At 40.0% G+C, this 12,794-nt stretch overlaps 1 protein-coding gene across 2 annotated transcripts in view; it reads right to left on the bottom strand.

Annotated features, from left to right (window-relative positions):
• Positions 1-1,309: 1,309 nt before the first annotated feature.
• mgat5b (alpha-1,6-mannosylglycoprotein 6-beta-N-acetylglucosaminyltransferase B) overlaps positions 1,310-12,794 on the bottom strand; it is a 72,055-nt gene continuing 60,570 nt past the window's right edge. For both annotated transcript variants that reach the window (XM_076883053.1, XM_076883054.1), the window contains exons 15-17: positions 11,926-12,000; positions 5,131-5,402; positions 1,310-2,006 (exon numbers count right to left, since the gene is read on the bottom strand). In XM_076883053.1, coding sequence (XP_076739168.1) covers positions 1,808-2,006; positions 5,131-5,402; positions 11,926-12,000 — 546 coding nt within the window. In that variant the 3' untranslated portion in view covers positions 1,310-1,807. The remainder of the gene's footprint in view (positions 2,007-5,130; positions 5,403-11,925; positions 12,001-12,794) is intronic.

Raw genomic sequence — 12,794 nt, 5'->3', positions numbered from 1 at the left:
TACAGTGAGTGATGTACGTTAGCAGGAGATAAAATCACTGATTTGCCAGTCTGCCAAGATACAATATCATATTGCATATGAATATCATTCTTGAATAATGTGTCTCATTACTGCTGACATAATTTAAATATTTAAAATCTGATGCAGTTTCTCATACGTCCTGGGTAAAATCCATCTTTCCGTCATCGCCAGCCTAGTCTACATATATATAAATACACACACATATACTGAAGGAGTCTCTGGCCCCTGTAATCATTCAGCCAGTTCACTCTGACTATGATGAGCTTTCGTTATTCAGTTGTAATGAAAGAGAAGGTCAGTCTCCACAGTAACACGAGGCTGCAGTTAAATCAAGTAGGTACATAATCTTACTAAATCATTTCGTTATAAAATAAAATAAAAAAATCCCTCCTTGCACCTGCTATGCATAAAATAGTGCTGAAAAAGTAAGGAGGAAATTTTGTGGTGAAAACTGTAGATTTTCTGCACCTTTAGCAGGAAAGGAGTGATTTCATAGGCAGAGTGAGCTGGAGAATAAATACGGTTACCAAATGAACACTATTCTGATACGACCTGGTAACAATATTAAACCCTTTCCATGAGTGATATAGAAGCATATTGTAAAATGTGTCTTGGGTTGGGAAGCTGTGTTTTTATCATCCAAGTATTGAAGTTTGATGTCTGACTCCATTATTTTCGCCATTTGTTCTGCTACCTAAGCAGGCATGCGTTTATCTATAAAGACAGTATAAATTTTTGCAAGGGATAGAGTACAAGGATTGCAGAGATGTGCCTTATGAGGAATATATTATTATAACAAATCAGCTTAGGATATAATATAGGGGAAAAAAACCCTCAAATATTCGTGCAGGAATCAAACCAAGAAGTGTCATCTTGTATCCAAAGTATACTTTATAACCAACGAGTCTGTGCCAACAAAGCTTTATGTCCGTATAAATCAGGCTGAAAGAAGTAATTGTTATATTTTGCCATAAAAAGATAATAAAAGATGGATAGTTTTACCTCACTTTAAATCACGATTTGTGCATTGTCATGTCTGTAAATCAGCAAGTTTACTGAAGAAATCTGTCTAGCCAGAAATTGTGAAAATTTGAAGCATTTGAAAAGACAGACCTCATTAAATTTTGGTGTGGATCCAGAACATTTCAGATGGTGACATTACAAGAAGGAGCTCTGACCGTGATGGAAGATGTGCTCTCTCAAAACCCTCAGAGACCTGTATTAAAATGTGTTTAGATACAGAGACTGATAGCCAGTAGAGTACTTTTTTAAATAGAAAAAGACGATGTTTCCTGTATGTATTTTATTAAACAACACTTATGTACAAATTTCATCACGGACATTTAAAATAGTACATCTCAATATAGTGTAAATGGCTTTGGGTGCATCTAGTACAAATATCCAACTCCACTATGACACTGTAAATATTCACACAACAACAAGTAACCACACTTGTGAAAATCAAGCATTTTTTTTTAATTCAAATCTTTCTTGATTACTCATATAACTCATCCATTAAGTTTTACATTTCATCGTGATTTCTGTAAAGACTGTCTGAATGCAGAACATCTGTACAGTGAAGCTTCAAACCCTCCAGACTCAAAGTACAATCATGCAGATCCCTGAGACGTTTACACCTTACCTACTTTGGTAGCCAGTTCTGGGTCAGAGGTAAGGTAGCACAGTCAGTGTGTATGCTTTGCTGCTTTTATCACACTGTCTCTTGCCAGTGAGTTTCCTACCCAAGGATTACAAAAGAGCCTCCATCATCCAGGTCCTCTTCTGGTCATAAGCAGTCCTTGCACAATGCCACCTGGCCGTTGCGAAAATCCCTGCAGGGGCAAAGGCGTCGGTATTTGGCACTGGAGCCGGCACAGCTGAACAGCAAGGGGTCCTGCTGCAGGCTGCATTCAGCATGCTCTGCTGAGAAAGCAGGAAAGAGGTGGTTCTTCTCAGACTCCACTCCTTCACATTGAAAGTCCAGCCTGGGAACAAAGACAAAGGATGAGGACACAGTTTACAGTGTGTGTGTGTGTGTGTGTGTGTGTGTGTGTGTGTGTGTGTGTATGTATGTGTGTATATATATATATATATATATATATATATATATATTAGGGGTGCAACGATACACAAAATTCACGGTTCGGTTCGGTTCAATCCTTTGGTGTCACGGTTCGATATTTTTTCGATACAAAAAAATGTTCATGCCTTTTTAATTTGTCATTTATTAAAATTATAAATATATATTTTAACTCAAAAGTACAGTTTTTAAATTTAACCCTAACCCTTGTGCGTGTTTTTTATTTTGACAGCGAATGCGCACCTGCGGACCACTTATGTGCAGCCCTGGTTATTTAGCTCGTCATATTGCAGCCACAGAAATTATTTTGTCCATGAAACCATAAAGCTGCACTTTCTTTTTGCCTTATAGTCTGATTTGTCATAACTTCTCCGTTTTGTGGTAAGCTTTTCTTTGGCTGTCACTTCTTCACCCTGACCTGTCTTATTTGGCTCAGCAGAACTGAAATATAAATCCTGCTGCTTTTACACACGCACTCACATAAGCTCAGCGATTCTCTGCGCGATCAACCTTTCACATGTTTAAGCTGCGGGAGATTTCACTTGTCATGTTTGCATAGTAAGCTAACGATTAATAAGACGATGTCAGAGGAATTGGTGCACAAATTATCATCACTCACAGATCAGTGCTGTCGCTCTCTATACACAGTTTGCGCGATTGCAAAGTGAAAGCAAAAAAACAAGCGCAAATTCAAACGCGATTTCAATATGTCACATATTGACAGTGGCTCACCGATGCCAATGACATAATTACCCAGCTACATTTCTGAAAGATTGCAAAAGCATTGACATATATTTTTCCTACAATAGCACGACGGGCAGGGAAGAGATAGATTTTGGTAGCCCGACTGAAAAAATCGCTAGCAATATTGCAAGCCCTGTATCTGATTGAGGAATCATGCATCTTTGGAAAAGAGAGTTTATTACAGAGAAATGTCTCTTTCCAAAATAAAAGCTATACTATCCGCTTCTTCTGGGCTATATTCTCAGCAGCATAAGGAGAATCATGTGCTAACAGCTGTCTAAATGACTCGGCTAAAGTTAGTTAGTTGTTTTTGTCTTTGCACTAGGATGATGTCGGCGTAAATGTGCAGTCATATTCGTTGTGTTCCCACTAGTGCTTTCAGGTTAATCTCGTTGAAATGACCTTAACACCACAACATGGCAAATCTCCGTTAACGAGCTACCGCCGATCGCCCCGTGCATGGGGCTAGACGGCCAACACGTTAACGAGCTAACTGCGCTAACACACTAGTTCCCACCCATGTAATTGAGCATTGCATGGCACATCCAACATACTGTTTTACTTTAGTCCATGACTCGCTTACCTTCAGGGTCATACGTCACATGAAAACCAAAATAATTCCAAACGCCAGATCTGAATGAGGGTGGGGGAGGTGCCCTGCGCTCTTCCTTCTGACTATGCTGTCTGTGTGGAGCGCTCAGTGGATCTGCGCTGGACAGTGCAGCCTAGGCGGAGTAGTCGAACGCAGATTCACTGAGCGCTCCACACAGACAGCATCGTCAGAAGGAAAGTTGATAAAATAAATTACAAATGTTGTATTGTTCGATACATACGCGTACCGAACCGAAAGCACTGTATCGAACGGTTCAATATCGATACGAATATCGTTGCACCCCTAATATATATATATATACATACATACATACATACATACATACACATATACACTGCACTGTGAACCACTGCGCTAATGACACTTCTTAAAGTTTGTGTGTCCTGCAAAAATCCGAGAAAGAGCAATACTTGTAATCCTGGAACAGGTTTCCGTGGAAATGTTCTGTGGACAGGTGACAAAACTTCTCAAAAAAGGCACAGCACAGTGTTAACACCTACTGTGGAACATGATGACCAAAACCCACTTTCGTGTCATATGAAGACAAGAAAGTGGGTAAAAATGAAGAAATTGAAGTAGGAATGCTGACCTTAAAGCAAAATCTGATAATTGTAGGGTAGCTGTGGCTCAGGATGCAGATCAATCCCTGGCTGCTCCAGTCTGCATCCTTGAATAAAATAGTAAACTTGGGCAAGATACTGAACCCCGAAGCTGCTTCCAGTGTGTTCATCAGATTGTGGATGCTAGGTAGTTAGCACTTAGACTTAGAAAAAAGTGTTTGTGTGAATAGGTGATCGACAGATGTTGTATAAAGTGCTTTGAGTGCCCAAGTAGGCCAGTAAATTGCTACACCTGAGAAATATTAAGAGTTTTGTTGGAGGAACGGTTCAAATTCCCAAAGCATTGACGTGCATTCTGAAAGCAGACAGTGTGAAACACCTGATGAAGCTGCAGATGGAGGAGGCTCAACATAGTACTAGACTCATGAGTTCAGTTACTTTTACCAGCATGTATTGTGAACGATTACTCAGGACGCTCAATAAAGAAATGAAACCATCTCAAAACAAACTACGTGTGAAGATCTGACCTCATTTTATGAGCAATGACTCTCTTTCTTCATGACAATTTATATATAAAAACCCACTAATAAAACCCTTTAATGTGTTTACTACGGCTGTTGTTCAGAATGGCAGGAAAACAACAGAGGAAAAGGTGATCCAGTTGTTTCATCAGTACTTTGTACTACTGTATAATACTGAAACTAGAAGTGCAAATGAGGCGTGGTGCTGCTCTGATGGAATGCAATCAAATAATTATTTGTAGAATGAGCTCAGTGAGATGGACTTTTAAGATGTTACAGTTTGCAAAAAAACAATGAAAATAAAAAACTGCACTAGATGTTTCAGATGAGTGCACATCACAGCTGAAGTTTCCTTTTTAGAATAAATTTACATCACATTCACATTTAAACATGAACTATGGAACTTGTAACCTTTATTTTAGTGATGCCAGCAGGATCCCTCAAATGTTTTTTGTAAATTAACTTGTCTTATTAACCTAAAAAACACTCAGATGCTGAGAATTTTTTTTTTTCTGAGCTAGGACAGGCACGCAAGAGATGTGCACGCAAAAATGATTCATCATTCAACAAATTCAGGAAAAAAGGACTTACGCGCTGAAAGTCTCCCTAATGTTAATGAAACGATACAAGGCGGGTTCGCAGATTAGTCCTGCAGTCTGGCATGCCTTCACACACGACTCGCTCTCGAGTGAAGCCACGACACGGAGTGCAGTGAGAGGAGGCCAGGATGAGAAGGAGCTGGCGTTGGAGGCCCAGGTTAGGATTCTGGAGTTGGGTAGGAGGTTGAAAGGACTGGGAGCACTGCCCAACCAAGTCTGAGATGAGTTTACGGGAGGAAACGGAGCTTCAGGAGAACAAAAGTCCTGCAGGTGGAAAGAAAAAGTAAAATATACAACAAAAACTAAACTCTGATTTAAAAAAAAAAAAGTACATTATGTTTAGCAACACGTTAAATGCTACTAAAATAATAAAGGAGCTGTTAAACACAAAGAGTTGCTTATCAAAAGTGTGAAGTCCTTGTCATCCTATATGGAAATAACATGGATGTAGTCATGGCACCCAGTAGTAAATAGGATTTGGAGGCAGAATTAGGGCTCTGGTGAGAGGCTGACTAGACCCCTCCCCACCTTGCTGGGGCTATTCATAAAACCCAGGTAATAACATTTCTCTGACATATCCCTCTGGCCTCCAGTCCCGTTTATTAAATAGGCTCCCAGTTCCCGTAGGCAATAACCAGACTTCCAATCTCTCAATCTCTGCTGCACTTCCACTCCTAAAAACAGACTACATTCCTGATTGCATACTCACGCGCGCACACGCATATGCAGTGTTCATCAGCAAAATAAGAAAGTGTGAAAGGGGCGAGATGAGGAGACGGAGGGCTTGAAACTATATTAAATCTTCAGTAATTCTTTTTAGACATTCTTCATTCCATCAGTGACGCCATGTTCAAGAAGCCAGTTAGAGAGGATCTGAGCTTTGAGATATGGCGCCAACATGAACTGGTTTCAAGCTGGAAGCAGCCATTAGAAGGTGGATCTACTGTGGTCATAAAGGGATGGACAGTTAGCAATAATACCCAGGTATGCTGTGGAATTTAAATGATGCTTAGTTGTTACTAAGGGGGCCAAAGTGTGCTAAGAAAATATCACCCACGCCATTACTCCACCAGCAGCAGCCTGAACCACTGACGTAAAGCAGGATGGAGCCATTCTTTCATGTTGTTTACACCAAATTCTGACCTTAACCTTCGAATGTTGCAGCAAAAATCAAAACCCATCAGTGCAGGCAACGTTTTGTATTTTCTGTTTTCCAATTTTGTAGCCCATCTGCTTCAAGCTTTGACATGCTGTGCATTCTGCATACCTTGACTATAAAAAGCAATTATTTGAGTTACTGTGGCCTTGTTATCAGCTTGAAGCAGGCTGGCCATTCTCTTCTGACCTCTGGCATCGATGAGGTATTTTCACTGCATTTAACTGCTGCTCACTGGATATTTTCTCTTTTTCAGACCATTCTCTGTAAAGCCAAGAGATGCTGTGCAGAAAAATCCCAGCAGATCTGCAGTTTCTGAAACAGTCAGACCAGCCTTTCTGGCTCAACAACTATGCTACGTTCAAACTCACTTAAATCACCTTCCTTCCCTATTCTGATGCTCGCTTTGAACTTCAGCAGGTTATCCCGGCCACATCTACATGCCTTAATGTACTGAGTTGCTGCCATGTGATTGGCTGATGAGATAGTTGCAATAACAAGCAACTGGAATAACCAAGTAACCAGCAAGTGTGTGTGTGTGTTTGCGCCCTGCTGTGTCATCACACGGACACCATTTTTAGAAAAAAAAAAAATAGTGAGCTGCCATCAAACTTTATTGTATGAGGGTCAGAGAGGAGTTAGAGCTCTGCTAGAGCAAACAGAGGCGAGGGGTATTCATAGTGGGAGATAACGAGTGTGACGGTTTTGGTCAGAAAGTAGAAAAATGAGGCTAAAGGATGTGTGGAACTGGAGGAGTTAGAAGTAAAATTGGAAAAGAGGAAAGAAAAGGTTTAAGAAAGTGGCAGAAAGAACAGGGAGGAGAGCCTGATTGGAAGTCTGCCCTTGTACACGCCAGGCGGCTAGTCACAGTCTCAGTCAGTCACGGCATGTTGAGAGAGAGAGAGAGAGAGAGAGAGAGAGAGAGTGAGAGAGAGTGTGTGTGTGTGTGTGTACACATTATTGTGTGTGTATTATTTCTGACAGCGGGGGAAGAGAGGGTGTCAGAGCAGAACAGAGGCTAACACATTTCCTTAACCTGCCACTGCCAGACAATATACCAACCATCAAAACATCACAGGACAACAACATCTGTAAACATTCTGCAGATAAGAGTGTGTGTGTGTGTGTGTGTGTGTGTTTTAATATTTCAGATGATTTTCTTCTTTAAAATAACTTGAAAGTAGCAGTAATACCAAGAAAGAGATACGGTTAAACACATGGTGATTGTTCATTTCTCATTTTGATGTGTGCAAATGTTAGAAATCAAGGACATTGCATATAAGCCGAAAAAACACCCCCAAAAAACAAAAACAAAAAAACTGTGCCCATCTGTTGAGCTTGCAGCCGGTGGCAGGAAAAAGGGATTTAATTGCTGACCCAGTCAGTCTAGCAGAGGGATAAATATTGTGGACAAACAACTGAAAACTTCAGAAAGGGAACGCCTTTAAAAGTAAGGTCAGTATGTGAATTCAGAAATAAAAGCTTGAATAAGACTTGTCAAAGGTCATGTTAGGATATTCCCCAAACACTGTTTTCACTCATTCAAACACAGGATCACATGAATGCACCATCAACACATGTTTCACCAGAACATTGCAACCATCAAGATAAGCAAGGACAAAGAAGCTTTCTACCACACATTTGAGAAGCATTAAAACAAGAAAATAAATACTTAAAATAGGATACAGATTATTGCCTTATATATACATACAGGGAGTGCAGAATTATTAGGCAAATGAGTATTTTGTCCACATCATCCTCTTCAGGCATGTTGTCTTACTCCAAGCTGTATAGGCTCGAAAGCCTACTACCAATTAAGCATATTAGGTGATGTGCATCTCTGTAATGAGAAGGGGTGTGGTCTAATGACATCAACACCCTATATCAGGTGTGCATAATTATTAGGCAACGTCCTTTCCTTTGTCAAAATGGGTCAAAAGAAGGACTTGACAGGCTCAGAAAAGTCAAAAATAGTGAGATATCTTGCAGAGGGATGCAGCAGTCTCAAAATTGCAAAGCTTCTGAAGCGTGATCATCGAACAATCAAGCGTTTCATTCAAAATAGTCAACAGGGTCGCAAGAAGCGTGTGGAAAAACCAAGGCGCAAAATAACTGCCCATGAACTGAGAAAAGTCAAGTGTGCAGCTGCCAAGATGCCACTTGCCACCAGTTTGGCCATATTTCAGAGCTGCAACATCACTGGAGTGCCCAAAAGCACAAGGTGTGCAATACTCAGAGACATGGCCAAGGTAAGAAAGGCTGAAAGACGACCACCACTGAACAAGACACACAAGCTGAAACGTCAAGACTGGGCCAAGAAATATCTCAAGACTGGTTTTTCCAAGGTTTTATGGACTGATGAAATGAGAGTGAGTCTTGATGGGCCAGATGGATGGGCCCGTGGCTGGATTGGTAAAGGGCAGAGAGCTCCAGTCCGACTCAGACGCCAGCAAGGTGGAGGTGGAGTACTGGTTTGGGCTGGTATCATCAAAGATGAGCTTGTGGGGCCTTTTCGGGTTGAGGATGGAGTCAAGCTCAACTCCCAGTCCTGCTGCCAGTTTCTGGAAGACACCTTCTTCAAGCAGTGGTACAGGAAGAAGTCTGCATCCTTCAAGAAAAACATGATTTTCATGCAGGACAATGCTCCATCACACGCGTCCAAGTACTCCACAGCGTGGCTGGCAAGAAAGGGTATAAAAGAAGAAAAACTAATGACATGGCCTCCTTGTTCACCTGATCTGAACCCCATTGAGAACCTGTGGTCCATCATCAAATGTGAGATTTACAAGGAGGGGAAACAGTACACCTCTCTGAACAGTGTCTGGGAGGCTGTGGTTGCTGCTGCACGCAATGTTGATGGTGAACAGATCAAAACACTGACAGAATCCATGGATGGCAGGCTTTCGAGTGTCCTTGCAAAGAAAGGTGGCTATATTGGTCGCTGATTTGTTTTTGTTTGGTTTTTGAATGTCAGAAATGTATATTTGTGAATGTGGAGATGTTATATTGGTGTCACTGGTAAAAATAAATAATTGAAATGGGTATATATTGGTTTTTTGTTAAGTTGCCTAATAATTATGCACAGTAATAGTCACCTGCAAACACAGATACGTCTCCATCGCTCTAGAGTCAAGTGGTGGCGTGCTTTACACCACTGCATCAAACACTTCGCACTGTGCTTGATGATGTAAGGCTTAGATGCAACTGCTCAGCCATGGAAATCCATTCCATGAAGCTCTCTACACATTGTTATTGAGCTAATCTGAAGGCCACATGAAGTTTGGAGGTCTGCAGTGACTGACTCTGCAGAAGTTGTCCACCTCTGTGCATTTTATAAACCTATGACCATGGAAGTGATTGCAACACCTGAATTCGGTGATGTAGATGGAGACTGAATACTTTTAGCAATATAGTGTATACATCTCTTCAAATAGATTGAATTAATAACTAAAATACTTGAAAAAAATTAAAATATAATGAAAATAAAATGCACTGGCTCAGGAACAAAGATTTAAAATGCAACAGCGAGCTCGCTCCTCTGAAACAGCTGGAGCTTCACATGAGAGCCAATTAATTCCTTTCTTCTGTCAAGGGGATCGACCCAATGAGCAGAATTGAATAAACGCATCCTTTCTGTTCTTAACCTTGTGTTTAAATGTTACGCTTCTTTTCCCCAGCCATAATCCACTCTAGGACTGAATTTACCTCTATTAAGACACTTTGAAAGGTGGACATGAAAACTATTAAGCAGAACTCTTGCATGCTGTCTCACTTACTGCTGGTATTTTTAATAAGCTAGAACATATCAGTCCATCTGACCTTTATCAAGTATGCAGGCAATACTCCTGCATTCTTATATATTAGTATATACACACATAGTCAGATTAGTCCTCTGAGGCAACACTGCACACATGTGTGCCTTTAGTTTGTCAGTAGTGTCAACAGACTGAGTGAATGTGATAATAATTATTGTGACATCCATATAAATTCAGGGCAAACAAACAATGACTGAATAAAACTGTTTGATACATCAAAACACTGCATTAGCAGCCATATTTGATTTATAATAGATATAAAAACAGGTCTTAATCTATTAAAATATCTAATAAGTAGCATTAACTAATGAATGGATTAAATGTATTCAGAAGCATTATTCAATAGTTTCTACTATGGCATCATACAGTGCATAATATTAATAACTACTGAAACTGACTTTACAAAACATCAGTTTACAGCCCAAAACAAAGCGCTTATTATTCAGTGTTACATCCTCTGTCTTTTTTTACATTTGAATCATAAAGAAAATATAATATTACAGCGTATTCCCCTGAGTGACACTGGGCTTCTTGTCTTTTCATGTGACTGTCTCTATACCCTTAGTTGGTGTTAAAACAAGTTCAATACCAAAACATTAAGGGAGGTCTCGCAAAAATTAGAAGTTTTATGTTCACTTATTCCATGTTTCAGTTTTTTTATGGTTTCACTGATGTATCATCAACACAACCTGATCAAGAGGATGTGCAGTTGATCACACTTTTAACTGACTGACTGTATATTAGCAATAGGCACAGTTCCCACATAACTAATTTCCATTTTCAAGAGGAATTAAGAGAGTTTGGTCAACTAGATGTCAAGTTGTTTTGTTTTTTTCCCTCTGAACACAGTCATTATGGATCAAATGGTCTCTTAGGCTTCACTCACATTTATACATAAATGTGGAAAAAAGGTGCTTACTAACTAGTCTAAAGCTGTGTAATTACCATGTTATGTGTTTTGTGTTTAATTTGCATAAAACATAATCCTTAAAAGATTCATATTTTCCTTTTCCCCTGAATGCTTTCACTCAGTGCCCTAACTTTCTAAAGACTTTTCTGGTTGCAAGATATCCAAATGGTCGTGATAAGCTATAGAAACTTACAACAAATGTGAAAATCAGCAAAACCCCAAAACTTTTGATTGATCATGTTCAATATTTATCATCAGTATAATAGCCTTGGGGGACATGACTACCTAGGTTGGCTGAACAACTGGCCAAGGTCAAAGTTGATCTTGGAAAAAACATTTCAAGAAACCATACAGAGTAATATATCAAAGGAAAGTGTTTGGAAAGAGCTGTAAACAATATAGTTTTTCAATAGGACGCCCTATGATGCTACAATGACACTGCAAAGTCTTGAGTTTTCAGAGCTTATGGAAGCCAATTACAGCCAATTTTGCTCCAATCATAAGGATAAAGATAATAAAATTCACTAATTAGTATGTAATGCTTCAAGGTCATAGGTTATGTTGTTAAAAAAAACAGGCTGACGTCAGTATGTTATAATAAAAACATTATAAAACATCAGAGTTTCAGTATAGCCCTTGCACTACAGGCCGGTGTTGCATTCCCTGAGTGCTCTTTTAAGTATAACAGTAATAAATTACTGCCTGTGTCTGTTATAAACATCAGTTCCATGAGAGCCATAAGGTTTGAGCCAGACACATAACAATGAATCTTGTGGTTCAAGCCCACATCTATTCACAAAAAACGCAAACTGCTGGGAGGCGTCACGTGCACCATTAAATCATTCCTCTTAGATTTATTAAGCTTTGTGCCAGCACGTTTCACGATTCAAATGTTGAGCGACCCACCTGGTTCTGAATGTAAGCGTGGAGTCTTTCGAGCATTCCCTCACAGGTGTACTCGTACGGCAGGAACGGCTCCACCTGCAGACACACGTGCGTGCACAGATGAGCAAACAGTGGACAAGAGCATGCGCACATGGCCGCAAAGCCAAGTCGTAGTAATTACAGGACCCCGAGCATCTGATAGTTAATCACAGTTGACACATTCATTAGCGTAATTGTGAAAGGCCTATATCACGGCACGAGCCTCGCATTAAAATCAATGACCTAATACATCACAGGTGACAGCTTTGAAAATTGATTTCATTAATTTTCGTGATGACTACATCAATATGTCAAACAATGGATTAAACCGACATCGGACCACAGGTCACGCGGCACTGAGACGGCTGTTTTGGTGACTTCTGGATACTTTGGGTGCAGTTAATAGTGTTGCCATAAAGACCTGTCAATCACTGTCAGATTGTTTTCTTAAGGCACAACATGCAAAAAAGCTCAAAAGAGAACACTGATCAATAGCTTTCCCTTCTTTCTCATATTTGATGCAGGCAGGGTCATAGGGAACTGATGGGAATAATGACTGTAGGTTGGAATCTTTGGAGACGGTGTTTATATCAATAACAGCATTTTTGAGGCTGACTGTGGATTGAACACATGACTAATTATAAAATATATCGGGACAGAACAGATTCTGCCGGTATCCCCGGTGTAGAAACCTCTCAGAATGTCTCCCTGTGGTATCTGAAGTGAGATCTCACTGTTTACCATCAGGCCACTAAAGCACTCAGGCTTAAATTGATAAATGGCTCCTTTTAGCGTTGTGTTCCTTTTAGCGCTCTCTTATTACTTTATTTCATCTGAGTTTAATGAAATGT

The sequence above is a fragment of the Maylandia zebra genome, linkage group LG4 (genome assembly GCF_041146795.1).
Source record: "Maylandia zebra isolate NMK-2024a linkage group LG4, Mzebra_GT3a, whole genome shotgun sequence".
Lineage (NCBI taxonomy): Eukaryota > Metazoa > Chordata > Actinopteri > Cichliformes > Cichlidae > Maylandia > Maylandia zebra.
Note: the sequence above shows the minus strand (reverse complement) of the source record. Positions and strands in the feature narration are given on the sequence as shown.